The following is an 11,957-nucleotide window of genomic DNA, read 5'->3' on the forward strand; positions in this document are numbered from 1 at the left end:
ACTATGATTATATCATTAGAAGGGTCTCATTTCCCACAGCCATCCGCTGTTATGTCACAGGTTTGATGACACTGTTTGCACAGCTTTGCACCCGTAGAAATGCAGAGCATACGAAACCACAAACTTTACATCTCTTTTCATAAATCCCTTGATTTAAAAGGAACTCCAGGATGTGTGGAGATGTGTTAATTCTCCTGTTTCCTAAGAGGGAATATGAACATGAGAATTACTATATCCTAGTCATTTCCAGCTGCTAGAATCTCCCTGGGAGTTGGCCAGCTTGAATGCAGTCTGCTATACTGAATACTGCTATAGCAAAGCCTAGAATGGCTGCTGCCATATTTCACTGCTAATTTAATTTCTTTATGCATTAGTACACTGTACAAGCAAGTAACACACCAATAACCTAGAATCATCAGTATATTCCTGGGTATAATATGCAATATTTACCTAAGTTTAAGATGATGATGAATACAAAGGTAGATCCAAATAACTATTTTTTGCCTATTTAAAGAAGTTTGACCTTGAATAAAAGGCAAACCCAAGGTGTATCTCACATCTGCTTGTTTAGCTCCACCTCCTCAAACCAGGACCTCAACACTGCATCTCCTCCCTAGTCAAGCTTTCCATTGCATGTCTAGTCTTTACCGACTTCTTGCTTTCTACCTTGTAAGAGCACTACCTCAGCTTGCTGCTGCATTTTCATTCAGAAACCCAGAACCAGTGCAGAGGAGGGGCAACAACTCAAAGCTATTTCTTCACAAGATGCGTTACTACAGGTTTGCTGATCCTCGCCCACTGCCTCAGTGAGGGCCCATAGCGGTGTAAACAACTGACTTGACTTTATTTATTTATATCTGTATATCCTCTGACTAGAATAAAATTATTCCGTGTTTCAGGCAGTACTGCTCAAAGTTGAAAATCTAGAGGAACCAGCACCTCACAAACCCAAAACGGTAATTAAATTGTGCTCTTACAGCATTTTTTTCTGAAACAAAACAAAGACCCCAAACCAAAAACTTTGTGTATATATGTATTAGGAAGACATTACAGGATTAAAACAAAATAGCAAGCACATAATATGTTGTTTACAGTCACAATTAGAAAACCTGAAGAATATTAAACCAAAGATAAGACTGGTATCAGAGAGGGTAACCACCACTCTTTATTGACTTGTAGCGTCTAGTGCAGAAGTCTTGGAAAAAGATGTACTCAGCAGGGCTATTTTAAAAATGTTATTGCATCCTGGAATACAAAGTGTTTGGTATTTGTTATTTTGGTAATTTGCTTTTCAATAGAATTTTAAGTCTTAGAACATGGTTATTGGCCATGAGACAAATGGAATGTGGTAAACGTTTTCTGGGATTTTCTTTTAAGATATTTTTGTTTGTTTTGTGCTTTTTGAATGCAGAAACATTTATAAGTTGTCATATCTTAATTAATTATACGATAACACAGCACAAGAGCCTATTAAAATCCAGTTTGATGGTTAACAGCTGAAGCATGAGTCCTTCAAAGCTGGGTTAAACTACAGTGCTTTTCTGAATATACAGACCAAAAATTATTGAATACACAGATCTTCCAAAATAATCCTGAGAACTTAGTTTCTAAAATAGAAGACATATGCATGGCTCACAAACATTCAGAAAAATACCAATCAAACCTGTTTAGGAACAGACACTGCCCATCCTCCATTTTAGGTTTTTATAAGCCATTTAGGTTTTTATAATTTTGGGCCCAAGATTACATAAAACATGACTGCAGTCTATAAAATATGCAGACTCACATACTAACTATAAAAGCTTATACACACACACTGTTTGAATGCATGCTTCTGCTTGGGCTTCTACAAACAAATATTCACAGATATGTATGTTTTGCAGGTGCAGTTTAAATGCTTTATAATGGAAAGCCTTCAAATATGCAAGTTCAAGATTTTAAACAGGTAGTAATATATTTAATGTTCTGAAGTCATTCCACAACATTTCAGAAACAAAATGCAATTCAACAGTTTTGCTTAGATTGGAAGAGAACACTTGCTTATGTCATTAGTTTTATTTAGGATATTTTGCATCATTTCTGCCAGAGTGCGAGTTGTCTCAAGTCTTCTTACTTCCTGGGAGTCCTGTCTATACAAGAAGATACGATCTTGTTATACTTAACCTTCAGCTTTACAGCAAGAAACTGCCATCTAAAAGAAGCAAGTTGTCCTTAGTACAGTACTAACTCCTGTCAGCTTGACGAGATGAAATGGAAACAAACCTAACTGAAGTACAGAAGAACAAGTGGAATTCACATAGCCTAATTCACTGGAATACTGAGAAAGAAGAGAATTTATTTTGGGAAAGGGCAGTTTCTGGTTTAATCAGACTTGGAGTACTTTTGTGATGCCACCATACAATAACATGCAGCTGTATTTATTATACAGCTATGACAACAACAATACTCTAAAAATACTTAAGTTTTTAAGATATAAACCCAATAACAGAGGGCTGCTAACAATTTGATTCCCAAAGAAGTCCATTGTCAGAGGAGGGACCTTACAAACAATAAAAACCCAGCCTCCAAGAATATTATTCCACCTGCCTGAAGCTAGAGCATTTCCCTTCTCCAGCATTTACAGTTGAAATCTCTGTCTTCATATCTTTTGATAATTATAAATACTTCAGGCTCATTGCTGTCACTATGGGTAATAGTAGGCAGAAATTACTGCAGGCATATGATAATGAAGTTATGGGAAACATAGAAAGAAATGAAGAAAAAGTCAGTTATGAGCTTTGCAAACTTTTGAGCTTAGGCAAATACAGTCCCAGCTAGAAGTTGCTGTTTTGGCAGCTTTCTAATGCTGTAAATTCCTATCATCCTGAAACACATTTTGCTCAAGGGGTTATTCTTGTTCTGCCACCAGAACAAGAGGGAATCCTGAATGGCTGGCAAGATGCTTACTTTTCTTCTTGAAGAAAGGTTCCATTACAGTGGACAGTGAACTAATTCATTAGAGCCCTACTTCCTTCCCCAAAGCTAAACTAAATAGCCCAAGTCAATTTATGCTAACTGCCAAGAAAAATGATTTTCATTTGTTAATAAAGTTTAAGAGCTTAGAAAAGAATAATAGACCATATCCTATTTTGTCCATCATAAATTGTGCCTGTTTAAGCAGATCAAAAAGACGGATTACATCTTTCAACTGGGTAGACAGAAGTCAGCAATTAGTAATGGAAAGACACAGGAGCTTTGAATATAGATTTCATTGGAAAGGAAGACATAAGTAAAAGGGGAAGCTCTGAGGCCTTAAGAGTCTGATAAGAGTTTCTTCGCAAAAAGAAGTTGATGTTCTCCAGCATTTTGTTTTCAGAATATTCAACTTGAGAAGCTAGGTTTATACCAAAATATCTGAACTACCAGTTACAGTAAAAGCACAAGACAGTTCATATATATCATTCTTGAAAATATAGCATATGACTGTAGTGTCATTAACATATTTAAGGAACACTGAACAAACTTTAAAGCTGAAGTCACAAAGTCATTGCTTTTCCTTCTTATTTTGACAGGACTCATTAAATCCCCATCACTGCCCAAGATACACCTATCTCAATACTTAGAAAAAAATACGCTTTTTCTATAGGCAGTTTTTTATATGGGTATTGGTCATAAACAAAATAACTAATTTATTTAGTGTAGATTCCTTTTGTCCAATGAGGTTAACATTTTTAAGCCCAGCCTATCCTAAAGAAGTGGTATGTCTAGTTTCTCCTATGGACTCACTCTCAAATATGCTATATTTGAGAGTCAAATACCTGACTTTCTGACAATAGTCTTGATAAATATTAGCAGCCAATGTCAACTTATGCAATTTGTAAGTATAGTATTACATGTTTCTTGTCAACATCCATTGTAGATTAGTAACTAATAAGCTGTCCCAAATCCAAAATCCAATTAATATGGACATCTCATCATTCTGTTTTTTTCCATTTTAAAATTGTCTTGGTTTGGTAACTCTCTGTTATACTATGCTAGTATCTGGAATTGATGTGGTTTTATCTTCAGGAGGAGTCACTCATACGAAAAGTTTCTTCATATTCTTATTTTGCAATGGACTTCTTTCTAGGGACTTGCAAAATACTTCCAGCATCTATGCACTTTGTGAAGTATATGGGCAATTATAAGGCTCACTGATTTCATGTTTTAATGTCCTTTTGTTGAACATACAACCACAGGAGGGTTTATTTGATGAACATTTTCTTCACTGCCTTAAGCATTCTGTAAAGCTCACATTCTAATACCTTACTGATGCTCTGCAGAGGTAAATTAAACTTATATTGTACTTTAAAGGAAAATTAAACTTAATCATTCAGGGCTCTTGACTAATGGAGTATAGCTCCTGTTTGCTTGGTTGTTGTTGCAGGTCCTTACGTATCACCAACCTTCCCAATGCACCAAAAGCATGCTCATTGCTCCTCTAGCTGGTAAACTGCCCACATCCTCTCTCTATGGTTCCCACAACCATCCCATTTCAAACATCTTTAGTAAGGAAACATTGTAAATACATGTAGCCACCAGTTTCATTCAACTTGCAAATACAACAAAATAAATAAAAGCTTACCACATAAAAACCTAGAAGAGTCACAAGAAAATGCAACAGATTATGAGAAGTGTGTAATCTGAAACCCAAATCTATACATGCCAGTGGCACAATATGCTTCTTAAGCAAAGCAGAAAGAACGGGACGAGCAGATAAGCAAACCTCCACTCCCCTGTTCCTCAGAACCGCGCCCTACCGCCATGTTCCCTCCCAAACATTCAGGTTGGCTTTCCTGAAGAAGGTCCAATAACTTTAGGGAGAGGATCACTCACGCAGCCTCAGGAAATTAAAAAAAAAAAGGATTTCTCTTTTTCTTGGATTGTTGTAAGACTTACAAAAACTGAGCTGTCTCAATATTAAGTATCCTACGTAATACAGCTCCACTGAGCCTGAAGTGAAAATGGACCAGGAAAAAGAGAAAGCAACAGGCAAACACACTGTAAAAGCTACTAAAATGCACTCTTTCTTTCTTTCCTTTCTTTCTTTCTTCCTTCCCTCCCTTCAGGAACATTTCCTGACCACCTCTCTTCAAAAACATTTCTTGCATGGGTTGTTTGAATGACTTTTTCTACTCCTTAGAGAAGTGACACAATAACAATTTATGAAACTTTAACTAGAGTGAATACAGATGAGAATCTGATATGACAAGACTGGTGAAACACCAAAGAACCAGAAGAAAGAACATTTATGAATTATGTTTGGCATTAGAAGTAATGCTATTGGGATGAATCAATTAACACTTTTCCCTGCTATGATCACAGGCCCTCTACTTTCCAAAACCCCCTAACCTGTCTTTCCACACGACACTAAAAAAGATGAGAATATCAACTTTTAAAAGGTCTACAGTTTTGTCAACCTTCACTACATAACAGAATTTTTGTGTGGCTATTCCATAGTATTTTAGTCTTAGATGTTTCATATGGTTACACAGCAGATAAAAGCTAAAGACTTTTATCTGTTTAGTTTCTGAATAAGCCAAGTAAACTGACTCTTTCTCCACTGAAGTCAATAGTTACAAAACGGATCAACATATACATGGTCTCACTGCAAAATTCAGCTTTTATTCAGCCCATTGGTTTACCTAGTTAGTTGTTCTGTTTTTAGTATTCCATAATAAATTTGGGATCTGTCTAAATAACTGGGAGGCAAATTTAATTTTGAAATAGTTCCATTCTTATGTCAGGTATTTGTTTTAGTTGGCTTAGTGAGATGCAAATTTCCTATGGTAAGACTTACTGAACAAGGGAGCCTCTGTAGAAAGCGGCAATACTAACCTTTTATCTGAGCTTACAGAATATTTAATTTGGGATTTGCAACTTTACAGTGTTGTGAGGTTTCCTTTTGTACTCTTCTCAACTTCAAACCCAGGGGCCAAATTCTACCTCTGTTTACACCCAAGCAATAACTTGTATCTCAAACTGCAGTTTGCAATGCAGATAACTCAGGTAGAATCAAACAGTATGTTTTTCAATAAGAAGAGCAATAAATGCTTCAGCAAGAATGTATGAATGCCCCATGTAACTTCATATTCATTCACATTTCTTTTTTACTTACAGAACTGGAGATTTGCTGCAGCAGATACACAGGTACTGCCAGCTCTGCAAATAAATTAATGGAACTTGCTGATGGCACAGGAACAGCATGATGCTCTTTGCCATGCCCAGCATTGAGGTGTGGCAAGGCAGAAACAAAGAGGAGTGGCTGCTGCAACAAAGCTGTGCTGCCAAATAGCTGTACAGGGATCTGCTGCCCAGAGCCTCTGTAAGAGCAGCCTACAGAAGTTCAAACAATTCAGGCAGTGCTGCACTGGCTCATAGAGCTAATGCAAACCCCTCCATCCCCAAAGAAAAAAACACCCCTCCCCAAAAACCATCATTCATGTGTTCATTCAAGGAAACAAAACAAAACAATCTTTTTGCTTCAAGTATGCCTCTAGCCTGTAAAGTGATTATGTATGAAGGAAAGAATTCAGTGCAACTTTCAGCTCTCATGAATTAGCAGAGGTTTCAAATAAAGAGGAAAAAACAAAGTCTCTTTGAGTTACAAACTGCCTGCTGACACAGGAGCTGCTGACACAATAAACATGGAACCCATGGCATATCATTCATGCTGATCTTCACTATCACTATCAAGTATAGCGAAGAGAGAAAGCACTTTTCTGGAGCAAAAGCCCCATGCATGATCTTCACCTATGCCATTCTGTTCTCATAGGACAGAAGACTATTCGTACTATGAACAAGAGTCATATATTACCCGGGAGCTACAGTTATGAGCAAGCACACATTGCACTGAGGCACAGAGCAGCCCTCTCCATCAAGTTTCAATTAGCCTTCAAACTCAATTACACTGCATAGAAAATAATCTGGAATACTAAATACAAGATGTCATGTTTCATAAGAAATTCAATAATACTATATTTTATTTTTCCCATTAACATTTACTTTGGTTTTGAACTCAAAATATGAGGCCAAAAAAGCAAAATAAATTATCCTGTGAAAGTTAACAAACTATTCCATTGTTACTTAACAGCATTGGGCAAATCTGGCTGAATTAGACACGAACTTGTCACATATGCAATAAGCAATTTAAGACTAGTACATTGTTCCCATTATAAATCTTAGAGGTTACAACTTAACATTTTAAATTAACTCCAGGCTTAAACCTGGAATATGTATTTACTCCACAAAGGAAAAAAAAGAAAAAGAAAAGGAAAGGTGATTAACACCTTGATCCACTTTTCTGATCACCACCAGTTAGTAAGACCGTTTATGAAACACTTGAGTAGTAATACGAGAGATCTGGCTGACACACTGTTGTATGATGTGAGATACACTTGCATGAACTCCTTTCAGCTTGCGTTTGAGCTTTTACCTGCTACTATCACAGCCTTTGCCACCACCACTACAATATCTGCCAGGGAACTGTCAACACACACGTTATCGCATTTCGAGAACGCAAAGGGAAAGAGCACTCAATCTTCCCCTAACTCTCCCCGTTTTAAACCCCAGCACTAAGCGCCGTGCAAGCGATGTAAAAATGAGTGTTTTCATCCCTAACAACCGCCCATCTGCAGTTGGGGACCTCCGGGGGCCTGTGCCGCAGCTGGGAGGTCTGCAAAGGGCGACGGGGGAAGGCAGGAGCCCGCAGAGCTCCGTCCCCTCGCGGGAAGCCCTTCTGGCTGAACCACCTTCAGGGCTAAACCACCGCCTTGCACCAGCCGTACGAAGGCGGCCACAAGCCACGTTACGCGGGGCTCTCCGGCGCACACGCGGACCCCGCGCGAGCCCTCCGCCCGCGGCAGGTACCGCGCCGGCGCACCTGGCCCGGCACCGCAGCGGCCGCAGCCGGCGCCTTCGCCGCTGTGAGTGGCGCCCCCCGCCCGCGCCGCGCCGCTCCGCGGGAGCCCGCGCATCTCCGCGCTCCCCGCGCGGAGGCAGAGCCCAGCCCCCGCGGCCGCGGCGCGCAGCAACTTACGGCGCTGGCAGATTCCCGGCGCGGCCGCCAGCAGCCGGGCGGCCCCGAGGAGGGGGCCGGGGCCGCGCTGGCACTTCTGCACGGAGACGATCCCCGCGGCGAGACACGCCAGCAGCGGCACCCACATCGTGCGGCGCGGGCGGCACCTCTCCGGCTCCCGCTCCCTCGCCCTCTCCTCGGGGCCGCGTCTCGGCGGCGCGGCGCGCTCAGTCCCGGCCCCCGCGGGGGCGGCGGCGGCGGCGGCGGGGCCGGGGGAGGGGCGGCGGCGGCGGCGGCGGCGGGCCCGGCACAGGTAGGGCGCGGGGCGGCGGCGGCGGGGCGGGCGCGGGGCGCCACATCTCAGGGGCAGCGCCCGCCGCCCCCCCGCGCCCCGCGAGGGGCGGCCCGCCGGCGGCGGCGGCAGCGGGGCCCCGGCCGAGCGCGGCGAGCGGCTCCCTCCATCCGCCTCCAGCCCGGCGCACAACGGGCTCTTGTCCGCCCGCCCTGCCCGGCCGCGGGGAGGCGCTTGGCACCGCGCGGGGAGAAGCGGCGGGAGCGCTGCCGCCCTCCCCGCGCCTCCCTACCGAAAACAACCGCCGCCCGGCCGCTGTCCCCGCCCTCCCCGCGCTGCCACCCCGCGGCCGCCGCCGCCGCCGCCGCGCCGCGCCGCGCCGCCAGGTGGGCGCTGCCGGGGCCGGGGCGGCGCCCGCTGCCTGTCGCGCCCCGAGCCGCGGCCGGCCCCGCTTCTCGCCGCCTCGGGCCGGGGGAGGCTCCCGAGCGCAGCCGCCGGCGCTCCGGGCCCCGCCGCCCGCCGCGGTCGGTACGCCCCGGGCCGCGGGTCGCCGCGTTGCTAGGAGACGGCAGCGGCGCAGGTTCCACGCCGGGCCCGGCCGAGAGGGGGGGCGGGCGGGGGCGGAGCTGGGCCCGGCGGTGAAGTCACTGCGCCCGCCCGAGCCTCTTTGTTCGGCAGCCGCCGGCCCGCGCCCATTGTTCGCACCGGCCGGGCCGACGGCCTCCGCGGGGGCGGCGGGCACGGCGCGAACCCCCCCACCCGCCGCCGCTGCCGCCGCCGCCTCGCCCCGTATGGTGGCGGGGGAGGCGGGGGCCTCTCCGCGGCCCTCCCTCCGTGTGAGGCCTGCGCGGGGCGTTTGGGGGCCGCCCGCCCCCTGCGCCCCTCGCGCTCGCCCCTGCCTCAGATGTGCCCGCCTGCCCCGGGCCGCCCCCCCGGCCCCCCGGCCACCGCGGTGCCCTGCCTGCGCACCGGCCGGCAGAGCTTCCCCGGCAGCGCCCCCTCACACCTCCCTCGCGCCCCCCGCCCCCCCGCGACGTCGCCGGCTCTCCGCTTTTACCACCGATTACTTCATCTTTCTTAAACAAACAAACAAAAAAGAAATAACTTGCCGCTCTCCCCGCCTTTTATCGCTCCTATCACCCTCCCCGAGCAATTTCTGCTCGGAGTTTCCACACCTTCGGGCGAAGTGGGAGTAACTCAAAGGTTAGTCGTGCCCTGGGCTGAGTGGAAAGTACCTCGCCTCGAAGCGCTGGCGAGGAAACTCCCTGCCGGTCTCTAGGTGCGTCCTTCCACCCCGCCGTAGCTCGCAGCCCTGCGCGCGGAGGCCCAGTGCTGCTGACTCCTGCTCTTCGATTACCATTATTTGTGGTGTTTTCCCCTTCAGGGTGCAGGTCTCAGAGCGGTGGGTACCGTTTGCTGGAGAAGGCGCAGCGTGACCTCTTCGAGGCAGGTGACACGCACCTGAGGAAGGTGATGTGCCAAACTGCCATCCCACCACGTCAGTCTGGTGGGGTCACTGGCCCCCGGGCAGGGCCACAGGCGCAGGTGCGCCAGGCCGGGCACCCCCGGGCCCCTGCCTGAGCATGGTGCCCCTGACAGTGGTCCAGGGCCATTGCTTCAGCTTTGGTGTGGCTGAATGGATGCCAAAGCGGTATCTCCTCGTGGCACCCCAGTCTGTCTGTGCAGCCTGCATCATTAATAAAACATTCAAATGCAGCCCGTGTAAACACCATGCTGTTTTACAGTCTTGATGAATGTAAGGCTGTCAGAGCATTTTCAGATCATGTGCTAAAGCCTCACAGCACTAAGAAAAGGGTGGTTTATCTTCATGTTACAGGGCTGAAACTGAAGGTACTCTGGGTTTGTTCAAGGTCATTGAGGAAGAGATAGCAATGGAACAGTCCTGTACTCCCACTCTTGGAGTTTTTGAATACCACATAATTTTTCTGCTTTGTCTTGGAAAAATCCCCCCATTTTGGACATTTATCTTGAGTGTCATTCCTCAAGCTGCCAATGTCCAAATACATATGGGAATACCATATGTGACCAAGCCATATATAATGATGGTAACATAAAATAGTAGCATCTACATGACTTCAAATACTATGGCATTCTTGACTGAAGAACTCTTGTGATTTCAGAGATCACAATTTAAGCTATGTAAGTGGTAAGCTACCATGCCTGTAGGGATACCACGGGAAATCCTGTGTCATGACATTGCAAATTCATGGTGATTCAAAAATATCTGGAAAAATGAGACCAGTATGAGACATAAATAAATTCAAGGAAATATCTTCCAAAAAAAAAAAAAAAAAAAATCCCAGCAGAAGCAAAAGCTGCAGAAAATGAGATGTCTCTACTTTGGAATTTTTGCCTACCTCTTTATTAGATCAGAATTTAAATTATCATAAGCATCATAGAGAACATGGCTGTGTCCTCCACAGCATGAATTATCTTGTGCATTTCTAAACAGAGGCTATTCACTACAAAAATAGGAAAGGCATATACTGTTCCTTACAACAATGGCGTCCAAGAATTTGGCATGCTGAATGGACTACAAATACCTATAGTCCAAAATGGAAGGGAAAAAAGAATAATTTTCATATAAAATATGAGACAAATGTAACCCAAATTGACATACTGTAGTCATTAATTTAAATGCCAAGAACATTAAAAAATGGATGTCAGTACTGGGTGAGAACTATTCATCCTACATACTGAATGTCACCAGCACCAGGAGTGACAAAGAAGCCAAGACTGAAGGTGCCAATAGTTGCAGCCTATACCAGTTGAGGCCATTCCAACTGTTCAAAGTATCTTGCTCGTTGATATAAAATGCAGCTCCTACCTACTTCTTTAGCTTCTTTCTTCCCATGGTGGAAACCAAAGACCTAAAAATATTTATTTATTCTTCAGCGATGGCATCTTTAAATAAATTGCTGTTTAGATAGCATTCATAAAGCAATAATATCAACTGTATTTCAAAGAAATTGATTAATTATTCTAATTTTACAAATAGAGAAACTGAATCATCTGAGGTCACACAAGAGACTTGTAACAAGGAATTTAAGACCACTGCAACCAGATTTAAGTGTCAGTCAGAGTCCCATCCATGAGGCCATGAATGCATGAGGTCGCACGGCTGGGGAATCTCCATTCTTGGGGTTATTCTAAACTCAGACTCTAAACTCAGGGACTGGACAAATCCCTGAGCAACCTGATCTAATTGGATCTGTTTTGAGCAAAGGGCTCTAGAGGTTTATTTCAACAGAAGTTATTCTATGAATCTGTGTAGTTAAAAGTGAATAATGCTTTGTTCTTATTCTGCATGTTCTTATTCTAATTTCTTAAGGTGTTATTTATCATTGTGTTTTTGTTACAGTCAATATCTACATTTGCTTTACTACAAACAAAATATAGTTAATACTGTATCAAAGCATTGGAGAATAGCCTCTTTTCTGGAAACAGTTCTGAAAATGTTGCATCTACAATAATTATTCACTAGAGGTGGTCAAAAAACCCGAAACATTTCTTACAAAAACCATGTTCCTTTCTTGGTTGAGTAATTCCAGACATCTTTGATGTGCCATTTCATGGGGGAGAATCCAAACCAAAATTGCAAAGGGAAGA

At 44.6% G+C, this 11,957-nt stretch overlaps 1 protein-coding gene across 1 annotated transcript in view; it reads right to left on the reverse strand.

The window, feature by feature from the left end:
* ITGB8 (integrin subunit beta 8) overlaps positions 1–8,183 on the reverse strand; it is a 44,490-nt gene extending 36,307 nt beyond the window's left edge. Inside the window, exon 1 of the mRNA XM_067292490.1 lies at positions 8,057–8,183. Within this exon, the coding sequence (XP_067148591.1) occupies positions 8,057–8,183 (127 nt within the window). The remainder of the gene's footprint in view (positions 1–8,056) is intronic.
* Positions 8,184–11,957: the final 3,774 nt, after the last annotated feature.

The sequence above is a fragment of the Apteryx mantelli genome, chromosome 2 (assembly GCF_036417845.1).
Source record: "Apteryx mantelli isolate bAptMan1 chromosome 2, bAptMan1.hap1, whole genome shotgun sequence".
NCBI classification, from domain to species: domain Eukaryota; kingdom Metazoa; phylum Chordata; class Aves; order Apterygiformes; family Apterygidae; genus Apteryx; species Apteryx mantelli.